The sequence below is a fragment of the Lissotriton vulgaris genome, chromosome 6, assembly GCF_964263255.1.
Source record: "Lissotriton vulgaris chromosome 6, aLisVul1.2, whole genome shotgun sequence".
NCBI lineage: Eukaryota > Metazoa > Chordata > Amphibia > Caudata > Salamandridae > Lissotriton > Lissotriton vulgaris.
This window is the reverse complement of record NC_141694.1, coordinates 769,867,896-769,891,933: the sequence shown is the minus strand read 5'-3', so window position 1 is coordinate 769,891,933 and position 24,038 is coordinate 769,867,896. Positions and strand designations below refer to the sequence as shown.

Below are 24,038 nucleotides of genomic sequence, written 5' to 3'. Positions count from 1 at the left end.
GAGGGCAAAGAGGGTGCAAGCCGGGCTCTGGTGTCATCAAAGTCACTCCACTTCTTTTACCTGTCCTCAGCTCTCATTGGGGTTGGTGCCACTGTCTGTTTATTTATTTCTGGGCCAACGCACTCATTCATTTTGTGTGTGGCTAGGCTCCAGTCTACTCTCTTTAGGCTGTAGTGCATAGGCCTGCACCCTGCCGCCAAGGTAGTTGCCCTCTTCTTCTCCTTTTTCACAATGGGGAAAAGGAGGGGTGGGAGAAAGACCCCTACATTTTCTAAGTTTCTCTGACTCTTTGCCTCGGCCCTAGCCTGGGTTAGTGCATCATCCACCGCAAACTGGCTCCAGGATGCCATAGTCACTTACAATGTGGCAACAAGTGTTAGACTCCTCCGGTTCAAGTCCTGGTGACTTGAAGAGACAGCCCTCCCCAGGCCACTGCTACCTTCATCCGGCAATCTGCTCTCTCTCCAAGGGCCCACTCGTCTCCACCTGGGACTCCTGAGGGATTTCACGCCAACATCACCCCTTGCAGCCAGGCTCTTCCTCCGCCAGCTTTCAGGCTGCACTATCACTCCCGACCAGCAAACTGTTGGATCCTCTCCTCTGCTACCAGGAATTGGTGCTCCACATGGGGGGGGGGAGTAGATAAGGCCCCCGGGAGTGAGATGGCAATGCAAACAATAATTGCTGAGGTAGGATGATTAAATATTTGTTTTTACAGGGCCTGCACGGAGCAACACTAGGTTGCAGTCACCGTCTTGGCCATCAAGCCATGCCACTCCATGGTAGGTTTTTTAAATGTAAGCACGGACACATGCTACATTTCAGATTTGAGCAAAAGCCAGTTGGCCGATTCCTTCAAGGTACACTTAGAGTTGACTTACATACTGTTAAATGTATCATTTTAAATGATAAGTGCTATCCAGGTCTTCCAGGCATTCTGGTGTACCTTGGGTGCCACTTGGCATTTTATGAGCTTGCATCGCAAGATTTGCACCACATAAGAGTGGAGAAATCTTTCTTTGCATTATTGGTATGCATAATATCACGCTTTATGTAAAAGTGAAAATGATGTTTTTATTGTAACGTCTATAGAAGGACACAAAAAGGTGGGTGCAGCTTAGCTGGCATCAGCTGCCAAAAGGTGAAACAAGCATTTGTAATGCAATAGGTCTCCAATTTACACGAGACCTATCGCATTGCAAATGGTTGGCAACTTTGCATCACAGTCAAAGGGAGGGAGGGCGGGGGAGAAGGCACGGACATCAGTAGGGAGGGAGGGCGAGGAGGGGAAGAAGAGGAGAAGGCACAGACAACGGGAGGGAGGGTGGGAAGGGGAAAAGAAGGCACAGACTGCGGGAGGGAGGGTGAAGGGGGGAAGAAGACACAACAACGGGAGAGGGTTACAAGGCACCAAATCACACATTTACATTGCCAGTTTTTTGTGGTGGGCTCCGGCTCCAGAAGGAAATAGTACACGCCCGTGTAACAACCCGTAAAGGGGTTAGTAGCCATGGGAGGATACAAATTAATACTACAAAAAATGGTCAGCCTGCGCACTCCCTTTTGTGTACTCAAGTACTCTGTAATTATGCAAAGTTAGAACGTAGTTAGTGTGCTGTTTGGTTGGAAGGCAGCCAGCCCTAATATATGATCAACCTCTGGTGGAAACTCCACTAGTATTCCAAACGCACTACTAATTTGAAGTATTACCATTACTAACAATTAATCCATTGTTACTTCTCCTAATAATCACTCATGAGAATCTTTTCAAAAAATCATCTTTGTATTTTTTCAAGCTGTACATTTATATTACAGATTCATAGAACGGTAAATTTATACATGATAGTGAACAAAAACATATACATCAACGTTATAATGTAGTGATTATGAGGACATGAAAACACAATCAATCATGTAGATTAAACCAAGACTCTAAAGACAAGCACATGATAACAAACGCAATTAAAGAAAAAAGCCCAATGCATTTCGGGGGGTTCCCTTCTTCAGGGGCACTGTAAGAAACAAAACATTGAATCAACTCATTATGGCAATCTATTTCAAGAATACGTGCTAATAAAAGAACTCATTCTTAATCAATTTAAACAGGCAGTTCTATTTACACACGAAGCAACACTGAATGACACTGTATGAGCTTATTAAAGAGGTCAAAAAGTAACAACAGTAATTGAAAGAGCAACTAGAATAGTAGCTACGCCACCAAGAGAACACCATGTGTTTGTGAGATAGACTAACCCCTACCAGCTCTGTCGCAAAATCATCAAAACTCCTAAAGTAGCGATTGCATAATTAATTGCGAAATCCCAAAGAAACCACTGAGTGAAAGAACAAGCAAACTGGTCTTAATTTCCAACATGACTCACTTACACTGAAAGATCGATAACCGTGATGACAAAAATGTAAAAGACCTAGCGTGGTGAACCTGATGGAAGAAATAAGAACACTCTTAAGCATATTAGAAAATGCCAACTATTCATTGTGTAAGCGTGGAAAGATGAAACTTCGTCAATGCACTTACTCTGGTAACTGACAACCGTGTAATTCATCCGTGCTCTCTTAGATGCAGTCAACTGGGGAACTGCTCGTTTACAGGCGTGGGTGTATGAGTCTTCTAAACTCTCCTGGTTACTTGTCACCTGCGAGGGGGAGTAAACGGAATCCCTATAGATATATTGCTCAACGGAAAGTGCTTGATGTCCTAGGTTACTGTGACTGAAACCTAGCAACCAGCTGTCGCGCTAGCCATGATACTATGCTCAAGTAGCACTTGTTAAATTACTTTTGTGTAAACCTTGATATAAGCACTCAATAGTGCCACTCTAGTGCCTCAGCCACTAATCTATGAACTGTAAATGCGAGGTATCAATAGGAATGCAATGCAGCGTTAACTACCATTGCTTCAAAGCGTGGATGTATGCTCGAATAACAGCTCACCTCACATAACGGCCTGTATCATGTAAGAGGTTGTTACCTGCATACGTCGTCTGTACTTGAACAGCGAGAACGACTGGTGTCGACAAAAAGGCTCCTTCTGCTCGACGATTCTGGACAACGAAAAAAACTTATCAAAACCACGAAATACTACTCCACTACTCTAACCGAAACCCGCATCTTCATAGATTACATGCTTACCGCCTGGAGTCCAACGCGCCTGAACTCGTGGCCCCGGAACTGTATCCGTACTCGCTACTCCCTTCCGTTAGGAAGGCACAACCTCAACTAATCAGTGCGCAACAAAAGAGGACTGCTGGTGGCCGCCGAAGTCGGGCCGCCATGTTGGAAAAACGCTATTTGTGCGCTGAGATGCACTAGCGATTTGATTATATACCGCTAAATGAATTCCTAATGAATACAGCGCCTGGGCTAAATGTCCGTGAAGCTAACCGCTAAAATGTAACTACCCAATAAAACATACCAAAGCGCAAACGTAGCTCTGCGAGGTATTCGAGTCCAAGTGACTGACATAAAAAAGTCAGATGCACCAATACGAGTAGACCTGCCTTAGTGTAAAACCGCATTGTGATGATAAGGTGGAGAAAAAAAACGAGCAATTAGCTGTAACCAAGGTGCCTATTCCTCTGCCAGCTTGATAATGAAAAGCTACTTCAAAAGTGGGTGCATGAATGCTCTATTGTAAGAAGAAAAAATGAAAGTGCTGTCATTGATCATTGATGTTAACTTGAATAGTGTGTACTCAGGGTCTCTACATAAACAGTAATTTGTATACTGAGATGCCATTAATTACCGCAAAAGCAGCAATGACAGTAGTTCATGGAATAAAACGAAAACACAAACAAGACTAGCTGCCAGGAAAAGCAGAAAGTGGAAAGAAACAATTAACAGAATGCAAAATAGAAGAGAAGGAGAAACATAACTTGCTTCTAGAGTGCTCACACCAAACCATGAGAATTATTTGGCCCAAAAATAAGCTCATTTACAAACGTAGCTAACTGCGCCTCTTACAATTCCATCAAAGTCAAGTAATTTGAATTCCATGATTATATTATGGATGACAAAAAATGTTACAGAAAGCATTGCAATTCGATTCTATCATTCAACCCATTGGGTACCAATGTCTGCAGATATTTGATCCACCAAGCTTCTCTTTGTGCCAAACTTATTATGTGGTTATGATCTGGTTTGATTGCTATGATTTCTAGTATAGTAAACTTAAGTTGGGCATTTGTGTGTTGATGCTCTAACCAATGTGTTGCGAAGTAGGACTTGGTGGACTTGGTTCTGAATGTACTTTTGTGTTCTGTTATGCACACTTTGATCTTTCTGGATGTTTTGCCCACGTATAAGATTCCACATGGACACTTGATAGTGTAAATTACGTTGGAACTATTGCAGTCCCCATTGTATTTAAGTGAGATTTCTTTTCCTGACTGTGGGTGATTAATCACATTTCCAGTCATCACATTATTACAATGGACACAATTGTGGCATTTGCGCATTCCATGATATTGTTGTTGATTTTCAACTGATTGGGAAGTTAGGATCTCCTTGATGTTTTTGCTTCGTGTATAAGCAAAAAGAGGTTCCTCATCATAAAGTCCGTTAAAATCAGGTTCTTGCCTCAATAATTCCCATCTCGATTTAATGATCTGTTTAATAGCTTGAGATCTTGATGAGTATTTAGACACAAAGACGTGTCTGTTTGTTTTCTCTTTAGATTTAGTGAGTAACAACGTTTCTCGTTGTTTTGATTCAGTCTTGCTCAGAGCTGTTGATAAAATGTCTTCAGGGTACCCTCTTTCATTGAATTTCTCTTGCTGATGTTGTAATGCTGATTGCAAATTAGATATGTTTGATGTAATTCGTTTCACCCTCAGCATCTGTGAGTATGGTAAATTGTTTATTAAAGAAGGTGGATGAAAGCTTGTGTACAATAGCAAATTGTTTCTATCTGTAGGTTTTGTGTACACTTGTGTCTTGAGCTTGTTGTCCCTTTGAGTGATCATTACATCCAAATAGTGAATAGTATGTTGATTGATCTCATGAGTGAATTTGATTCTCTCATGTTTGTTATTCAGTTCACCAATCATTTGTTCCAGCAAAATTCGAGAATTTTTCAAAACTAGGAAAATGTTGTCGATAAATCTAACGTAAAACGCTAGATTGGTAGACCAAACTTCTTGGCTGAAAATGTGTATCCTCGAATTGCGCCATAAATGTATTGGCGTACGCCGGCGCTCCTGAAAAACCCATGGAGGTTCCGCTCACTTGTAGGTAAAACTTGTCTTTCCAAACCAGGTAACTGTGTTGTAAACAAAAGATCAACAATTCAAGAATAAGAATTTTGTTGACAGGTAGTTCAGGTAATTTAAGAAGAGCCCACTCACAGGCTTCAACGCCTTCTTTTAAGGGAATGGAAGTGTAAAGTGCAGTTACATCAATTGTGCACATCAACCAGTTAGGATTGTATACCTCTTGTACTTGCTGTAACAAGTTCAGGAAATGAGTAGTATCCTTTACATGACTGCGCCAAGACTGCACAAACTTTTGTAGAAAATAATCAATCAATTGGCCCGCTGGAGAAAAAATAGAATCACAGCCTGACACTATTGGTCGGAAAGGTGGGTTGTTCAAATTCTTGTGCACTTTAGGAAGCATGTACAACCTCGGTCTTCTTGGGTATTGTACTGTGAGGAAATTGCGTAATGTTGATGAAATCCAAGCCATATTTTCTGCTTTGTCAAGAATCTGATTAAGAATTTCCATGAAACTGGAAGTCAGGTCTTCATCCAGTAAGATGTATGTTGTAACGTCATCAAGATGTTCATTGACCTTCCGTGTGTAGAAACTGGTGTCCATTACAACTAAAGCACCACCCTTGTCCGCCATTTGAAAAGTTATTTGTTCATCTGATCTTAGTCTGCGTAAGATGTCCATCTCATCTTTCCTCAAATTCGACCGCATGCGTGGCTGCAAATTTAGTTTGGTTAAATAATGACGTACCAATGATTCAAAGGTGTCAAGAATTTTATGTGACACTGGTGACATGAAGGTACTTTTCGGTTTGAATGATCTTAATTCCGAGTCATCTTCTTCCTGAATCATTGTTGGTGTATCAGAGGACAGTACAACATTTGTGAAAAAATGTTTTAACCTTAAGTTCCTTAGAAACCGGAAGACAGACACTTCCAATTCTAATTTGTTGGTGTGATAGACTGGTACAAAAGAGGTTCCTTTGTTCAGTACCATTTCCTGAGACCTAGTCAATTGCTTGGATGAAATGTTGATTACGAGGGTTTGCCTTTGCTCCTCAAACTCCGAGCTTCCGCTTCCTTCTCCTTGGCTTCCCTTTCCTTTGTCTCTTTGTCTTTGACTCCTCCTTGTTTTTTTAGGACGTCTGGAGGTCTACCTCCTCCTTGAACCTTGTCTCAAAAAGGCGGTGCTGTGGATGTACTGGCTCCGTTTTTAGTTCCAGATGTCGATGATTCTTGTTCAGTCGACAGTGGCTGTCGTGATGGGTCCAGATCAGTGTCAGATACTATTGATTCTTGAGACGAAGTTGCAGGTTTTTGATAGGGTCGCCGTTTTGCGTACACCTCTGCCCAGGTGTACACCTCGTTCAATTTATAATCAATTGTATCTCTGCGGAATTTCCGTAGTTTTCTTTCTTGTATGTCTTTTCCGTAAGATTCTAGTTTACTGTTGAGATCTTCCAAAGTGAGCTTCCAAAAATCTGCCTCACAACGCGTTGACAAGTCAGCTTTGATGATATGGATTTCTTCCTCTAGCTCTTTAATAGTTTTCGATAGTTCCTCAATTAGAAGCAAAATGAAATCAAGTGAGCATTTGTTTAAAACTGCTTGCCACTTTTCCATAAATCTTTTGTTGTATTGAAATTTGTATAATAAAGGCTTGATGGGCAACCGTAAACCTCGCGGGATTCTTTGCACCTTATGATACTGGATTAACGTCGAAGCGTGTAGCCGTTGACTCAATGCTCTTTTAGCTGTGAACTCAAGTTGTTTCAGTTGTTGTGGGATAGAACTGCCTTGTGCGTTAAACAAAGGTGTTTGTTCAATAAGCGAATAAATGCCTTCAAATTGTGTGTCTGTGTAGGTTCTAGTATCTGCTCTATTTTCAGTCAAATTAGAAATGCTGTCAAATGACATGTTTGTATCAAAGAAATGCGGGGTGCTGCAGGTCAGTGTGAGTGGCAATAGGAATACTACAAAAAATGGTCAGCCTGCGCACTCCCTTTTGTGTACTCAAGTACTCTGTAATTATGCAAAGTTAGAACGTTGTTAGTGTGCTGTTTGGTTGGAAGGCAGCCAGCCCTAATATATGATCAACCTCTGGTGGAAACTCCACTAGTATTCCAAACGCACTACTAATTTAAAGTATTACCATTACTAACAATTAATCCATTGTTACTTCTCCTAATAATCACTCATGATAATCTTTTCAAAAAATCATCTTTGTATTTTTTCAAGCTGTACATTTATATTACAGATTCAAAGAACGGTAAATTTATACATGATAGTGAACAAAAACATATACATCAACGTTATAATGTAGTGATTATGAGGACATGAAAACACAATCAATCATGTAGATTAAACCAAGACTCTAAAGACAAGCACATGATAACAAACGCAATTAAAGAAAAAAGCCCAATGCATTTCGGGGGGTTCCCTTCTTCAGGGGCACTGTAAGAAACAAAACATTGAATCAACTCATTATGGCAATCTATTTCAAGAATACGTGCTAATAAAAGAACTCATTCTTAATCAATTTAAACAGGCAGTTCTATTTACACACGAAGAGGACATCTCCTGCAACACTGAATGACACTGTATGAGCTTATTAAAGAGGTCAAAAAGTAACAACAGTAATTGAAAGAGCAACTAGAATAGTAGCTACGCCACCAAGAGAACACCATGTGTTTGTGAGATAGACTAACCCCTACCAGCTCTGTCGCAAAATCATCAAAACTCCTAAAGTAGCGATTGCATAATTAATTGCGAAATCCCAAAGAAACCACTGAGTGAAAGAACAAGCAAACTGGTCTTAATTTCCAACATGACTCACTTACACTGAAAGATCGATAACCGTGATGACAAAAATGTAAAAGACCTAACGTGGTGAACCTGATGGAAGAAATAAGAACACTCTTAAGCATATTAGAAAATGCCAACTATTCATTGTGTAAGCGTGGAAAGATGTAACTTCGTCAATGCACTTACTCTGGTAACTGACAACCGTGTAATTCATCCGTGCTCTCTTAGATGCAGTCAACTAGGGAACTGCTCGTTTACAGGCGTGGGTGTATGAGTCTTCTAAACTCTCCTGGTTACTTGTCACCTGCGAGGGGGAGTAAACGGAATCCCTATAGATATATTGCTCAACGGAAAGTGCTTGATGTCCTAGGTTACTGTGACTGAAACCTAGCAACCAGCTGTCGCCCTAGCCATGATACTATGCTCAAGTAGCACTTGTTAAATTACTTTTGTGTAAACCTTGATATAAGCACTCAATAGTGCCACTCTAGTGCCTCAGCCACTAATCTATGACCTGTAAATGCGAGGTATCAATAGGAATGCAATGCAGCGTTAACTACCATTGCTTCAAAGCGTGGATGTATGCTCGAATAACAGCTCACCTCACATAACGGCCTGTATCATGTAAGAGGTTGTTACCTGCATACGTCGTCTGTACTTGAACAGCGAGAACGACTGGTGTCGACAAAAAGGCTCCTTCTGCTCGCCGATTCTGGACAACGAAAAAAACTTATCAAAACCACGAAATCCTAATCCACTACTCTAACCGAAACCCGCATCTTCATAGATTACATGCTTACCGCCTGGAGTCCAACGCGCCTGAACTCGTGGCCCCGGAACTGTATCCGTACTCGCTACTCCCTTCCGTTATGAAGGCACAACCTCAACTAATCAGTGCGCAACAAAAGAGGACTGCTGGTGGCCGCCGAAGTCGGGCCGCCATGTTGGAAAAACGCTATTTGTGCGCTGAGATGCACTAGCGATTTGATTATATACCGCTAAATGAATTCCTAATGAATATAGCGCCTGGGCTAAATGTCCGTGAAGCTAACCGCTAAAATGTAACTACCCAATAAAACATACCAAAGCGCAAACGTAGCTCTGCGAGGTATTCGAGTCCAAGTGACTGACATAAAAAAGTCAGATGCACCAATACGAGTAGACCTGCCTTAGTGTAAAACCGCATTGTGATGATAAGGTGGAGAAAAAAACGAGCAATTAGCTGTAACCAAGGTGCCTATTCCTCTGCCAGCTTGATAATGAAAAGCTACTTCAAAAGTGGGTGCATGAATGCTCTTTTGTAAGAAGAAAAAATGAAAGTGCTGTCATTGATCATTGATGTTAACTTGAATAGTGTGTACTCAGGGTCTCTACATAAACAGTAATTTGTATACTGAGATGCCATTAATTACCGCAAAAGCAGCAGTGACAGTAGTTCATGGAATAAAACGAAAACACAAACAAGACTAGCTGCCAGGAAAAGCAGATAGTGGAAAGAAACAATTAACAGAATGCAAAATAGAAGAGAAGGAGAAACATAACTTGCTTCTAGAGTGCTCACACCAAACCATGAGAATTATTTGGCCCAAAAATAAGCTCATTTACAAATGTAGCTAACTGCGCCTCTTACAATTCCATCAAAGTCAAGTAATTTGAATTCCATGATTATATTATGGATGACAAAAAATGTTACAGAAAGCATTGCAATTCGATTCTATCATTCAACCCATTGGGTACCAATGTCTGCAGATATTTGATCCACCAAGCTTCTCTTTGTGCCAAACTTATTATGTGGTTATGATCTGGTTTGATTGCTATGATTTCTAGTATAGTAAACTTAAGTTGGGCATTTGTGTGTTGATGCTCTAACCAATGTGTTTGGATGTAATGATCACTCAAAGGGACAACAAGCTCGAGACACAAGTGTACACAAAACCTACAGATAGAAACAATTTGCTATTGTACATAAGCTTTCATCCACCTTCTTTAATAAACAACTTACCATACTCACAGATGCTGAGGGTGAAACGAATTACATCAAACATATCTAATTTGCAATCAGCATTACAACATCAGCAAGAGAAATTCAATGAAAGAGGGTACCCTGAAGAAATTTTATCAACAGCTCTGAGCAAGACTGAATCAAAACAACGAGAAACGCTGTTACTCACTAAATCTAAAGAGAAAACAAACAGACACGTCTTTGTGTCTAAATACTCATCAAGATCTCAAGCTATTAAACAGATCATTAAATCGAGATGGGAATTATTGAGGCAAGAACCTGATTTTAACGGACTTTATGATGAGGAACCTCTTTTTGCTTATACACAAAGCAAAAACATCAAGGAGATCCTAACTTCCCAATCAGTTGAAAATCAACAACAATATCATGGAATGCGCAAATGCCACAATTGTGTCCATTGTAATAATGTGATGACTGGAAATGTGATTAATCACCCACAGTCAGGAAAATAAATCTCACTTAAATACAATGGGGACTGCAATAGTTCCAACGTAATTTACACTACCAAGTGTCCATGTGGAATCTTATACGTGGGCAAAACATCCAGAAAGATCAAAGTGCGCATAACAGAACACAAAAGTACATTCAGAACCAAGTCCACCAAGTCCTACTTCGCAACACATTGGTTAGAGCATCAACACACAAATGCCCAACTTAAGTTTACTATACTAGAAATCATAGCAATCAAACCAGATCATAACCACATAATAAGTTTGGCACAAAGAGAAGCTTGGTGGATCAAATATCTGCAGACATTGGTACCCAATGGGTTGAATGATAGAATCGAATTGCAATGCTTTCTGTAACATTTTTTGTCATTCATAATATAATCATGGAATTCAAATTACTTGACTTTGATGGAATTGTAAGAGAAGCAGTTAGCTACGTTTGTAAATGAGCTTATTTTTGGGCCAAATAATTCTCATGGTTTGGTGTGAGCACTCTAGAAGCAAGTTATGTTTCTCCTTCTCTTCTATTTTGCATTCTGTTAATTGTTTCTTTCCACTATCTGCTTTTCCTGGCAGCTAGTCTTGTTTGTGTTTTCGTTTTATTCCATGAACTACTGTCACTGCTGCTTTTGCGGTAATTAATGGCATTTCAGTATACAAATTACTGTTTATGTAGAGACCCTGAGTACACACTATTCAAGTTAACATCAATGATCAATGACAGCACTTTCATTTTTTTCTTCTTACAATAGAGCATTCATGCACCCACTTTTGAAGTAGCTTTTCATTATGAAGCTGGCAGAGGAATAGGCACCTTGGTTACAGCTAATTGCTCGTTTTTTTTCTCCACCTTATCATCACAATGCGGTTTTACACTAAGGCAGGTCTACTCGTATTGGTGCATCTGACTTTTTTATGTCAGTCACTTGGACTCGAATACCTCGCAGAGCTACGTTTGCGCTTTGGTATGTTTTATTGGGTAGTTACCTTTTAGCGGTTAGCTTCACAGACATTTAGCCCAGGCGCTGTATTCATTAGGAATTCATTTAGCGGTATATAATCAAATCGCTAGTGCATCTCAGCGCACAAATAGCGTTTTTCCAACATGGCGGCCCGACTTCGGCGGCCACCAGCAGTCCTCTTTTGTTGCGCACTGATTAGTTGAGGTTGTGCCTTCATAACGGAAGGGAGTAGCAAGTACGGATACAGTTCCGGGGCCACGAGTTCAGGCGCGTTGGACTCCAGGCCGTAAGCATGTAATCTATGAAGATGCGGGTTTCGGTTAGAGTAGTGGATTAGGATTTCGTGGTTTTGATAAGTTTTTTTCGTTGTCCAGAATCGGCGAGCAGAAGGAGCCTTTTTGTCGACACCAGTCGTTCTCGCTGTTCAAGTACAGACGACGTATGCAGGTAACAATGTCTTCCATGATACAGGCCCTTTATGTGAGGTGAGCTGTTATTCGAGCATACATCCACGCTTTGAAGCAATGGTAGTTAACGCTGCATTGCATTCCTATTGATACCTCGCATTTACAGTTCATAGATTAGTGGCTGAGGCACTAGAGTGGCACTATTGAGTGCTTATATCAAGGTTTACACAAAAGTAATTTAACAAGTGCTACTTGAGCATAGTATCATGGCTAGCGCGACAGCTGGTTGCTAGGTTTCAGTCACAGTAACCTAGGACATCAAGCACTTTCCGTTGAGAAATATATCTATAGGGATTCCGTTTACTCCCCCTCGCAGGTGACAAGTAACTAGGAGAGTTTAGAAGACTCATACACCCACGCCTGTAAACGAGCAGTTCCCCAGTTGACTGCATCTAAGAGAGCACGGATGAATTACACGGTTGTCAGTTACCAGAGTAAGTGCATTGACGAAGTTACATCTTTCCACGCTTACACAATGAATAGTTGGCATTTTCTAATATGCTTAAGAGTGTTCTTATTTCTTCCATCAGGTTCACCACGTTAGGTCTTTTACATTTTTGTCATCACGGTTATCCATCTTTCAGTGTAAGTGAGTCATGTTGGAAATTAAGACCAGTTTGCTTGTTCTTTCACTCAGTGGTTTCTTTGTGATTTCGCAATTAATTATGCAATCGCTACTTTAGGAGTTTTGATGATTTTGCGACAGAGCTGGTAGGGGTTAGTCTATCTCACAAACACATGGTGTTCTCTTGGTGGCGTAGCTACTATTCTAGTTGCTCTTTCAATTACTGTTGTTACTTTTTGACCTCTTTAATAAGCTCATACAGTGTCATTCAGTGTTGCAGGAGATGTCATCTTCGTGTGTAAATAGAACTGCCTGTTTAAATTGATTAAGAATGAGTTCTTTTATTAGCACGTATTCTTGAAATAGATTGCCATAATGAGTTGATTCAATGTTTTGTTTCTTACAGTGCCCCTGAAGAAGGGAACCCCCTGAAATGCATTGGGCTTTTTTCTTTAATTGCGTTTGTTATCATGTGCTTGTCTTTAGAGTCTTGGTTTAATCTACATGATTGATTGTGTTTTCATGTCCTCATAATCACTACATTATAACGTTGATGTGTATGTTTTTGTTCACTATCATGTATAAATTTACCGTTCTTTGAATCTGTAATATAAATGTACAGCTTGAAAAAATACAAAGATGATTTTTTGAAAAGATTCTCATGAGTGATTATTAGGAGAAGTAACAATGGATTAATTGTTAGTAATGGTAATACTTTAAATTAGTAGTGCGTTTGGAATACTAGTGGAGTTTCCACCAGAGGTTGATCAGGATACAAATTAAGACATGGCTGTACTATGGAGGGACTAACATGCCTCATAATGAATCAGTAGACAGCATTTACATAGGACAAACGCACATGCCAATAAAAAATAAGGGGGGGGTGGGCAAAGCTTCTTTCCGTACAGAACTACCACAGCACTTTGCAGAGTAGCACTTGCGCACTGGCCCACGCTCAACCTTGAAATTATATAAATAATTCACATTGGAAACATGATGGAAAAATGGATTACCTCATATGAAATAAGAATGGGACACAATGGGAACACATTCCTCTTCTCTTCTACTCCCCACCTACAGAATCTTAAAAAAGGCTAACAGTTCTTACATTCTAAGAATTAAGCATATTACTTTAAAATACAGTGAGTCCCAGCAGTATACCGAAAATATAGAAAATAAATTTCTTGAAATGGTTGTGAATACCAAATGATTGAAAAGTTAAAGAGACCAGAGTATTAGAAGCACACAAGCGATATCCTTACATAAATAGCACATATAAAAATAATAAATAAAAAACAATGGCCTAAGTAATTTAAGTCAAAATAAAAAATAATGTTTCATTATTCTAACCATAAATGTATTGGAATACAATTTGATTGAAGAGGGTTTCTTACAATGTCTATACGCCTAATGTAAACTCAATCAAGATGTCTGGAAGTCACGTCTTAAAATCAAAGAAAACACCAAACATGACAAACTGTAATCTCCTAAATGCATACTTAATGTATGTAGTTAAAATAGGCTTCAACAAAACTTCTAAAAGTAAACGCTTAGAGCTAAAATTGAATGTAGAACATATGGATGTGACTAGGTGTAATGGGGGGGTTAGTTCAGGTCAGAAGTCTTCTTGGATGTATTGACAAAACACACTCTTCTGGGGAAGATTTGGTTCCTCTAACTTCATCTGTGGAGACAGCTAGATGAATATAGAATCTGGCTTCTTACTAGCAACCTCTGATGGACACAAGGTAGCTGCAACTTCTGGTTCTACGTGCTGTATTATTTGTAACTATGCTCTTAGGATCTCATGTCAATCCTTGTGGGATGGTTGCATTGCCATACATTGCGGTGCTCTGATCTCACAAACTTGGGGTTCCCCATTTCATTTACACTCAGACGAACTGTAGTTTAACATTGAAGTCTCATTTATCTCTACCTTTTGGAACCCTGGACCTGGTGGCCCATCCAACTTTGTACCACCTGTTCAGGGTGAAGGTCTATGTGATCTTATTAAGACAGGTTTACAATCAGTGATTTTTCGTGCCAGGACCGCCGTGGGAGGGTAAATTGTACCATCCATGGGAAACATTCTTTGCCTCTGGCATAGAAAACACTTCCTCCACATTAAGGCATTTGATTTTTTGTTTTTAGGAGATAAACTCCTCCTTTGGAGGTTATATTTCAGAAAACTAAAAAAGTTTTGTGTTGGGCCAAAAAAACATGCCACCCACTTCAATCAATCCATCAGGAGTTTATATAGCACGTCTACTCCACATGAAAGTCTCAAGGCACTGGGGGGGGCTGCTAGTCCATCTGGGTACAGAGGTTCAGTCGAAGAGCCAGGTCTTGAGGTCCTTCCTGAGCTGGGTTAACTACGCAGATTGCCTGAGGTGGAGGGGCAGGGTGTTCCAGGTCTTGGCAGCGAGGTAGGAGAAGGGATTTACTCAGGTTCTGTTCTTGTGGATTTGTGGGACGGAGGCCAGGGTGAGTTGGGTGGAGCGGAGTTGTCTGAAAGGTGTGTGGAATGAGAGCCGGTGGTACAGATATTCTTGTCCTGCGTTTCTGATGAGCTTTCTAGGCATGTGTGAGGAGCTTGAAGGTGATTCTCTTGTTGGTTGGGAGCCAGTGGAGTTGTCGGAGGTTTTGTGTTATGTGGCTGCAGCAGGGGATGTCGAGGACAAGTCTGGTTGAGGTGTTTTGGACGTTGTGTAGTTTCCTGCGCTGTTTCTGGGTGACACTGGCGTACAGTGCATTGCCCTTGTCAGGTCTGCTGGTTATGAAAGTGGGTGGGGGACCATCTTTCTAGATACTGTGGGGATCCATCAAAATGTCTTTCGAAGCAGGCAGAGTGTGTGGAAGCAGGATGAGGATACTGCGTTGATTTGGCAGTTCATTGTGAGCAAGGAGTCATACCAGGCTGAGGGGGTGGGTCCCAGGATGAGTACTTCGGTCTTGTCCGAGTTGAGTTTGAGAAAGCTGTCTTTCATCCAGGTAGCAACAGCCTCCATTCTGCTGTGAAAGTTGATTTTGGCGGCTGTTGGTTCATTAGTGTGGGAGAGGATCAGCTGGATGTCATTGGCATAGGAGACGAGGTTGAGTCAGGGGCTTTTGATGATGACTGCGAGGGGGTCATGTAGATGTTGAAGAGGGTGGGGCTCAAGGAGGAACCTTGGGGCACTCCGCAGCTGATCTCTGTAGGTTCAGAGAGGAACGGGGGTAGTCTGTCTCACTGTGCTTTGCTGGTAAAGAAGGAGTGGATCCAGTCCAGTGCCTTGTCGCAGATGCCGGTGTTGTGGAGTCTCGTGATTAGGGTGTGGTGGAAGGTGGTTTTGAAAGTAGCAGAGAGGTGCAGTAGGATGAGGGCTGCAGTTTCGCCCCGGTTGAGGAGGGAGCGTATATATTATTGGTGGTGGCGAGGAGTGCGGTCTCGGTGCTGTGGTTGCTTTGGAAGCCAGATTGGGAGGTGTCCAGGACATAGTTCTCCTCAATGAACTCAGAAAGATGCGCGTTGATGGCCTTCTCGATGACCATGGCTGGGTGAGATGGGTCTGAAGTTCTGTGGTCTGTCGGGTCGGTGGGCAGCTTCTTCAGCAGGGGGTTGACCTCAGCGTGTTTCTAGTTGTCTGGGACGGTGGTGGTTTCAATGGAGCAGTTGATGGTGTGGCGAAGCTTGGGGATGATCGAGGCGGCTGCTCTGTGGAAGTTGTGGTACGGGCAAAGATCTGATGGGGCTCTTGAGTGGATGCACTTCAGGGTCTGGAGTGTGTTGTCTGTGGTGAGCGGACTCCAGTTGAAAATGATCTGTTGGGGTGTGGTGTGGTTTCATGCGCTGGTGCAGGCGTAGTGGCAGGGTGTTGGGTGTTGAAGTTGTTGTGGATCTGCCTGATCTGTGGTGGAAGAAGGTTCCAAGTTTATTGCATAGCTATTGGGAGGGTGCGATGTCTGTGGCCTAGCTGTTGGACCTGGCAAACTCATTGATGATGGCTTTCTCTGGTTTCAGTACATCCTGCGGTGGATGCACTGAAGCTACAGAGATTATTTTCAGGTGGGTAGAAACCTCTAACTACAATGGGTAGTCCACCACTAGGGATGCTGAGGCCTGTCAGCTGTCCACTGACTTAAAAGGGTGACAGGCCGACAGGCTGCTTGCCAAGGTATAAACAATGTTCTTAATCTCCGAGTGGTGAATTAAAACTGCAGGAGTTTAAACGCCACAATTTTTCTTTTTGTGTTTTTATTCACCTTTGCTCACCAAGAGAATGTCATCCTTTTGCCCTGTTTACCCCCATTTTTTGGCTGGTAGTAGTGGTAACCGACCCTGTCTGTGCCCTGGGCTCTGCTAACCAGGCCCAGGGCCAGTGTTTTGATTAAAAAGATATTTGGTAATAATGCATAATTACAGTTGGCAATGACAGACCCCTGTAAGTTCCTAGTATTTATTAGGGCAATGAGGATTCAAACTACCTATAAGTCCCTAGTATATAAGAAGGCAGGGAGGTTTAGAGGCCTAGTAGATTTTCGGCACTTGTGTTGCCTGCACTCATTTTTAAGGGCAGCCCAGCATTGCAGATTGTCTTTAAAAGTCAATTATATGCCTATTCGACTTTAGAATTAAAGGTGCTTCCAAAGTGGTAATCTAACTTATTTTTAGATATAAGGCACCCCTAGGTGCCCCAGGAATCGGGTGCCATGTAACTATAAGCAGTGACATTATAAAAAGATTTGTATATGCCATGGTGAGGGAAAACTGCCAATTTTATTTTCACCATTGTATATTATTAGCTCCATAGGCTAACATTGGACTAATTTATTAAAGTATAAGTAATTCCAGGAAGGAGCTTACATGTCATTCAAGGACTTAAACGATTGGCAATGACAAATCCAACAATATTCCACTGTTAAATTTATCATAGCATATACAGATGAGAAGTTATAGGACTTTCTTTTCTGTGATATGGAATCCAGCCTTCTAACAGCTTCTCCTGACTGGTCGGCCTTAACAGGCTTAGCCTAGCTGCTTTGATGAGGTGATAAGTGGCAGTCAAAGAGCAGAGGTTATCTGGTAGGGGAAGATCTGCAACTGCAGAGGACAGGCCAGGACGGGGGTTGGGAAAATCAAACTGGGATTCAAAGAGAGGAGGACAATAAGAAATGCCAGTCTGGCCTACACCCTCTTCTTGTACCACCAGCCAGGTGGCAAGCCGAGGAATGGAAATTGCAGGAGATCTGGAGGGGTAGTGTTAATGGAATTGAGCCACACCAGTAGGTTGGTTTAGCCAGGTCTTACTCTCATGGAGAAGGAATTCTCCGTCTTGAATTTTAATGTGCAGTGCTTTGTGGGACGAGAATATGCAACACTTTGGAGGAAGCTGTTATGCTTTTGGGTGGTGCCCTGCACCTCATTGGACAGGGATGCCCCCTGCTTGTTTCCCCATATCATTATACAAATATATGAGAGCTGCAGAACAAATTGCCTCTTCTGCTGAAACTACAAGAAGAAGAAGGTCTTATCTGCTGGAACCCTGGTCTCTACCCCAAAGTATTGCAATCCGAAGGACTGTTCCTGCTGCACTCTTGGAACTACAGCCCAGAGGACTTTACCTTGCATCAAAAAGGATTAAGGAGCGAACTCTCTGACAGCAATAGTTTAACAGAGCTTCCCTGCGCCATCTCCCTCAAGACAACCCCAGTCGGGAGTGTGTCCAGTGGACTTTTAAGAATTTGTCCAGGTGCATTGTGGGAATTATAGTCCCAAACGTGCAAGGACCATCTCAGAGCTTCTAGACCCTTGGATTTGTGTTTTGAACATTTTGTACCCTCAAGAGGAACTTTGGAAAAAAGTTCCAGACGTTTGGAGAAGTTTGGAGCAACTTTTAGAAAAAGGTTCATAAGGGGAACGACTCGATGTCAAGAGTCAAGCCGGCTATCTTCAACCGCGACCTGGCCTGGATTTCAGGGTCATCCCGCTGAAAGCTCCGGAGCTCCGGACTTCCAGGATTTTACCTGGGCCTCATGGAGAAGCAATCCGATGACGTTCCATCTAAATCAGCCTGCTGGAGGGGACTGCATGAAGTTGAGAGAAAATGGTCGAGAAAAGTTTCTAAATCCGAAGGTAACATTTTGAACGGGGAATCCTGCTTAGGGTTTCCAACAAGGGCTCCATCTCGTTGGCTCAAACTTTGACTTAGTCCCAGTCTAGCCAACCAGATTTTCCAAGTTGGCGCAATATGTTTTTAAGCACTAGAAAGTGTTTAAAAATTCATATCTCTGTTTCCCTATATTTGATTTTTGGTGTCTTGGTGTTATTTAAAGATCAAAATATTTCCTATTTTTATAAATTGGTGTTGGAATTTGATTGTGTGTTGTGTCTTACTTATTTATTATACTGGTGTATTTAAATGCTTTACATACCTGTCTCCTGAGTTAAGCCTGCCTGCTTGCAGACAGCTACCAAGGACTGAGCCAGGGGCTAATGTATTGAGACCCTGTATTGACCTTATTATATACTATGTATTTTTTCAAGCAGAGACACTCATTTTTTTACACATTTGGCTACGAAAGATTGGAGGGAAGCACCCCAGCATTCAAAAAGTCCAGGCACCAGTAGCATTAGTCCAGAAATTGGGGGTTAACGTGCAAAAAGTGCCTTTTCTTTCAAATGAGTTACACAGATCTCCTTTAAAATAGAGCAAAGCAGGCAGCTTCTGTGTCCTCAGTGTAGCCTACAATGTGACATTTTTCAAATCAACCGACCGACACTCCAGTTCAGAGTACACTCATCTCTTCTCGAATTAATGGATAGAACTGGTTGAGGTAAAGGAGAGAAAGTCTTCATTTCGCTCCTACTTCATTGGGGAGATCAGTGGCTGTGTAATACCTCATCACATAGTCAACGCAAAAAAAGCTATTTGATTTTCCTTGATGAGATATATGTCTGCAGAGAGGAACACTTCAATGGGATCAACGCAAAGGCATAATCATATAAAGTTACTAAATTCAAATGGAAAATATTTCAGTATGGACTTCAGGGTAACCTTCAAAGGTTCAAATTAATTTATGAGCAATGCACATTCCCCCATTGGGAGATATGAAATAGAAAGACAGGGTATGTGCTAGGGGGATAGATTTGACACATGTACTTTAATCCTAATTCACTTACTTTTCTTATGGGACAGCCACTAGTACTCCTAGGGCTTATGGGATTCTTGGGCAACTAAACATCCATATTAAAAGTATTTTGTCCCTTAAACCACATGAGCCAGAGACTACTGCAAGCTCATTGAATTGACAAGTACACCCTTTCTTCAGCTTGGTTTTGAGGGATAACGAGGTTGAACATTCGGGGCCTTCCCCTGAAGCTTGTCACTGAAAACTCTGGCATAGTAAACCATGTAAATAATTCATAAAAATTAGATTGTCCTGTCACTTCTTGTTATTTTTTTTAAATGATAAAGCGCTTTTTTTCCCATCCTCTTTAAGTTCAATGCTCAGTAAATATGAAACATATATTAGATAAATTATAAAGCCTTCCTTACTAGGGAGTTACTCAAAAGCTTATTCTAACACTAGGCATGTGAATAAGCGCCAGCCAGCTGGAATAAGTGAAGCTGGTTTTCCACACTGCTATATTGACGCACATCTGGTTTTGAATCTACACTCTGATTTATGGTTAATAGAGTTGGACATTTGCTTGCTTTAAACTGATTAAAAGATGTGCAGTTTACAAGATCCGTTTTGGTATGTTTATTTTCATAGCATAAATTCTATATTCATTCCACACACTCCTATGAGGATGTATTTCATACGAAAGTCCAAGCCACCACTGATTTAAAAGACAATTGGAGAAATGTGGAAGTGTGACCCTGTGCCATACACATCAGAATACAACCTTATCATATGGCCAAAAAGAGCATTTTCAAGCAATCTTAGAGGTCTATAACCTAATTTTAAAAACTCAGCACTCGACCTATTTCCTATGTACGAATGCACTCCTCGGTGTTTTCTGCTGTTTTTTAAGTACTGTAGAGGGTCTTTGTCGCATATATTTGTCAAACTTTGTATCTTTCCTGTTGCCTCCCTTCTTATTTATAAATACAATCAATCAACAGTCTGGGTGTAAACTGAGTAAACGAGAGGGAGAACGCATTCTACAAATGAGATTGTTCACTAGTAGTTATATAGCAGACCTACCTCTTGAATGACCTCTAACATGTGTTAAAATTGAATATTGTGAGAGTAATCTTGCATAAACTTCGATTATTAGATTACTCGCATTTCATGTAATTTATCTTTGTTTATGTTTATTTTTACTTGAGGGAAACTTGGTTCGACCAGGACATATCTTGGAATAACTTGGAAAATGTAGCGACAACCACACAAGCATGCGCCGGTATCAACCATGTCTTTCGTACATGAAGGACTAGTTAAGGACAGTTTACACGAAGCTGATCATGCGTAACCAATATGTGTCCTCATTCTTCTTGCAAGAATTGCACAAAATGTACACTTTGAAAGATGCACACGATTTCACCCACTCTTAATGACAATTCTGTAAAATGAAACACTTGATCATTCTACAGAAGTCATACACCAGAGCACAAAATAGAGTTTTGAAAACCTCCATATAAAACAAAAGACACTCAAGACCAGGCTTCTACAATGAGTAGCTCATGAGCTACTGGTAGCTCTCCACCTACTTAGAAGTAGCTCTTCTCTGTGCAGTCCAGGCTACTAAATTAGAAGCTTTTGCTTGGTTCAATTAATATATGTACACCAAAATTAAAAAGTGTGTATTTGAGACAATAATGTGTGTATTTTCAGAACTCATAACCTGATGTTTGGAGAAAAATTGTTGAATTTCCAACATATGTTTAAAGCTGATAGTTGAGTGATAAATCACGTAGCATAGGGTAGAAGTATTACTAACATTATTAACTTGGTGTCGGGGCATTGCCACTATGGCTATTCTTTATTATAGCGCCGGGACATTCTCAGGAGTAGCTGTGTGGTCTATAACTGTATATTCATTCAGCCATTCAGAAATTATATGTGTGGAAATACTACACATTGATAAAGCATTTTTTTACATTACTGCTGGCAACTATGATTAATGAAGTGAGGTGACCACTGGTAGTAATACATGTTTAGGTATCACAAGCATAAATGGCTATCTCTCTCGAATGCGCAACAGCAGTTCTGCATACATTGATTACAGAAGCCAAATATGTGCATCATTTTTTCTTTTTCACAGTTTTTTTTATAAAAGCTACTTTCATTCATTTTCAGTAAGGAAGTGTCTGTGGATGCTGTACGTTCATGTTTCATTCCAGGCATGCTTATACACACAGACACAAGGTGAACAGAATTTAAATCATTAGCTACAGGTCTCCATGCATTGCACGAATACATGTCATATTCAACTCTTACGTAGTGTTTAATTTAAGACCAAGTGCATCACTACTTACACATAATAACAGAGAACTTTCTTATAAAGTAGAGACGTATTACATGTTGCAGGCGAATGGCTGGCTCTTTTTCACATGCTAAGTGTTAGAATAAGCTTTTGAGTAACTCCCTAGTAAGGGTGGCTTTATAATTTATCTAATATACGTTTCATATTTACTGAGCTATTGAACTTAAACAGGATGAAAAAAAATTCATAACAATTATGGGAAGTCACGGTTGCTTTTGCCACTTACCCAGCACAGTTCTGAACTGCAGGCCTCATGGGATACCCGGAAGGGATAGTCATCGTTTTTCCATGAACCGCGAACAGCCCTCCAATAATGACGTCCCCGGAAGCCCTGGCTCCCACAAAATCATTGGAAACTTTGCAAGCGCACGTGCGGCCACAGAGAATCAGAAGAGAGGTCATCCACAGCTCACGCGCCATGTTTCACTGACTGCGCGCGCGGCTGGTGCAGGAGAAACGAGCTCAGTAGTGCTGATGTCCTCCTCGGTTCTAATTCCCGTGTACACAGATCAGGGGAAAGAGTTGCTGTTAAAGCCAGATACACCTTGCTAATGTTTGTTGTTACTTCAAATACACCTGCGTTTTGTGTTTGTGCCGGCCCAATGAATTATCGAACAACAAGCTTTCCTTGCGAGAACAGATTTATAACCTGATACATGGTCGTAAAAGGTCTGCTCATTAAGGAGGCATTTTGTAAATACGAGTCATTAGGTCAGAGAACAGAATAATATTTTTTTCTCACACTGAAGGAAATATTTGAATGTAATTACAACTATTGGATGTATCTAGAACACATTTTAAAGGGCTATGAGCAGAATTAAGTTAAAAGATAGTATTCTATTGTGGCCGTTACAAAGTTGTAAAATTGAAAATGGCACGCTAAACAATTAACATTTTGGGCAGTACAATCAATAAACACAGCAAAATAATATAGGATAGCCTTAAAATGTACACTGGCATGCTTGTATCAGTGACAGGGTGATAATATATGCCCCTGCCATACAGTATAAGGATGTCACTGAGGAGTGCTATGACCACAGAAAGGAACAAGGCTGAAGTTCCTGGCCTGAGGAATGAGACTGAAGCCCCGAAGCGAATGTTATCGTCACTCTATCACACTTCCCTCCAGCCATTTAAATCCTTGGGGTCTTGCTTTTTCATATGAACGAGGTAGCAGTATGGTAGCAGCCATGAAGGCGAAACGAGGAATCCAGTATGAAACTGAACACACCCATCGCGCAATAACGACAATACACTCCTTGTTATTCATAGCAGAAAAGGTCACTTCATTAGGACAGGAAAACAGAATAATCCTTGTTCAAGCAAAATTATTTGTCACGAGACTGAAATAAGCATTAGCAAAACTTCAAACGTTTTTCCTTATAAATATATAAATAAAACATTCCCAACAATACTTATCACTAAAAACCCCAAATACTGTACAATCCCAACATTTCAGTTTCTTCCTCTTTAACTTTTTCCTACCCATCTTTTCTGTCTACCCTCCCCCCATCCCAGAGGGAAAGGATGCGCCCGCTCCAGACCATCCTGACCCCCAAACAGCGCCTGAAAGAAAGGAAAAATAATAAAAGGAAAAAACTGTTACCCGTCCTAAACGTGACGATAAGATGTGTTTTTTTTAACAAAGAAAAGCAGCAAAATAAAGGGGTAGGGTGGGTGGGACAAACAAAGCTGGCCGACAAATCCTCTCAAGTGAGGCGCTCCCACCTGGCCAAAACGCCTACGCAGCCCCTGAGCCTAAGCCCGGCCCACTAGCCTGCTCCCCGCCTATCTTGTTCGATGGATTGTACATCGCGCGAATAATCCCAGGGGGACACCAGCTCACGCCAGCTCCCCCCGGGTCCCAAAGGCAGGTATTATTTGTTGCAAAAAGATTTTAAAATGAGGTAATACCAATGTTATCCTATGTGAGTGATTGGCCTTGCAGTAAACAACCTTGAAGGTTTTTAAATATATGGACATTTAAAACTTAAAAGTACATGTCTTGCCTTTTAAATACATTGCATCCTGCCCACTGGGTTCTTCAGGGTCTACCTTAGGGGTGAT

The 24,038-nt window shown here is 41.2% G+C and overlaps 1 protein-coding gene across 1 annotated transcript in view; it reads right to left on the bottom strand.

Annotated features, from left to right (window-relative positions):
• The window catches only part of LOC147707954 (G protein-coupled receptor family C group 6 member A-like), a 258,328-nt gene extending 235,853 nt beyond the window's left edge, over positions 1-22,475 (bottom strand). Inside the window, exon 1 of the mRNA XM_086926750.1 lies at positions 22,198-22,475. Coding sequence (XP_086782876.1) covers positions 22,198-22,391 — 194 coding nt within the window. The 5' untranslated portion in view covers positions 22,392-22,475. The remainder of the gene's footprint in view (positions 1-22,197) is intronic.
• Between the last annotated feature and the right edge of the window lie 1,563 nt (positions 22,476-24,038).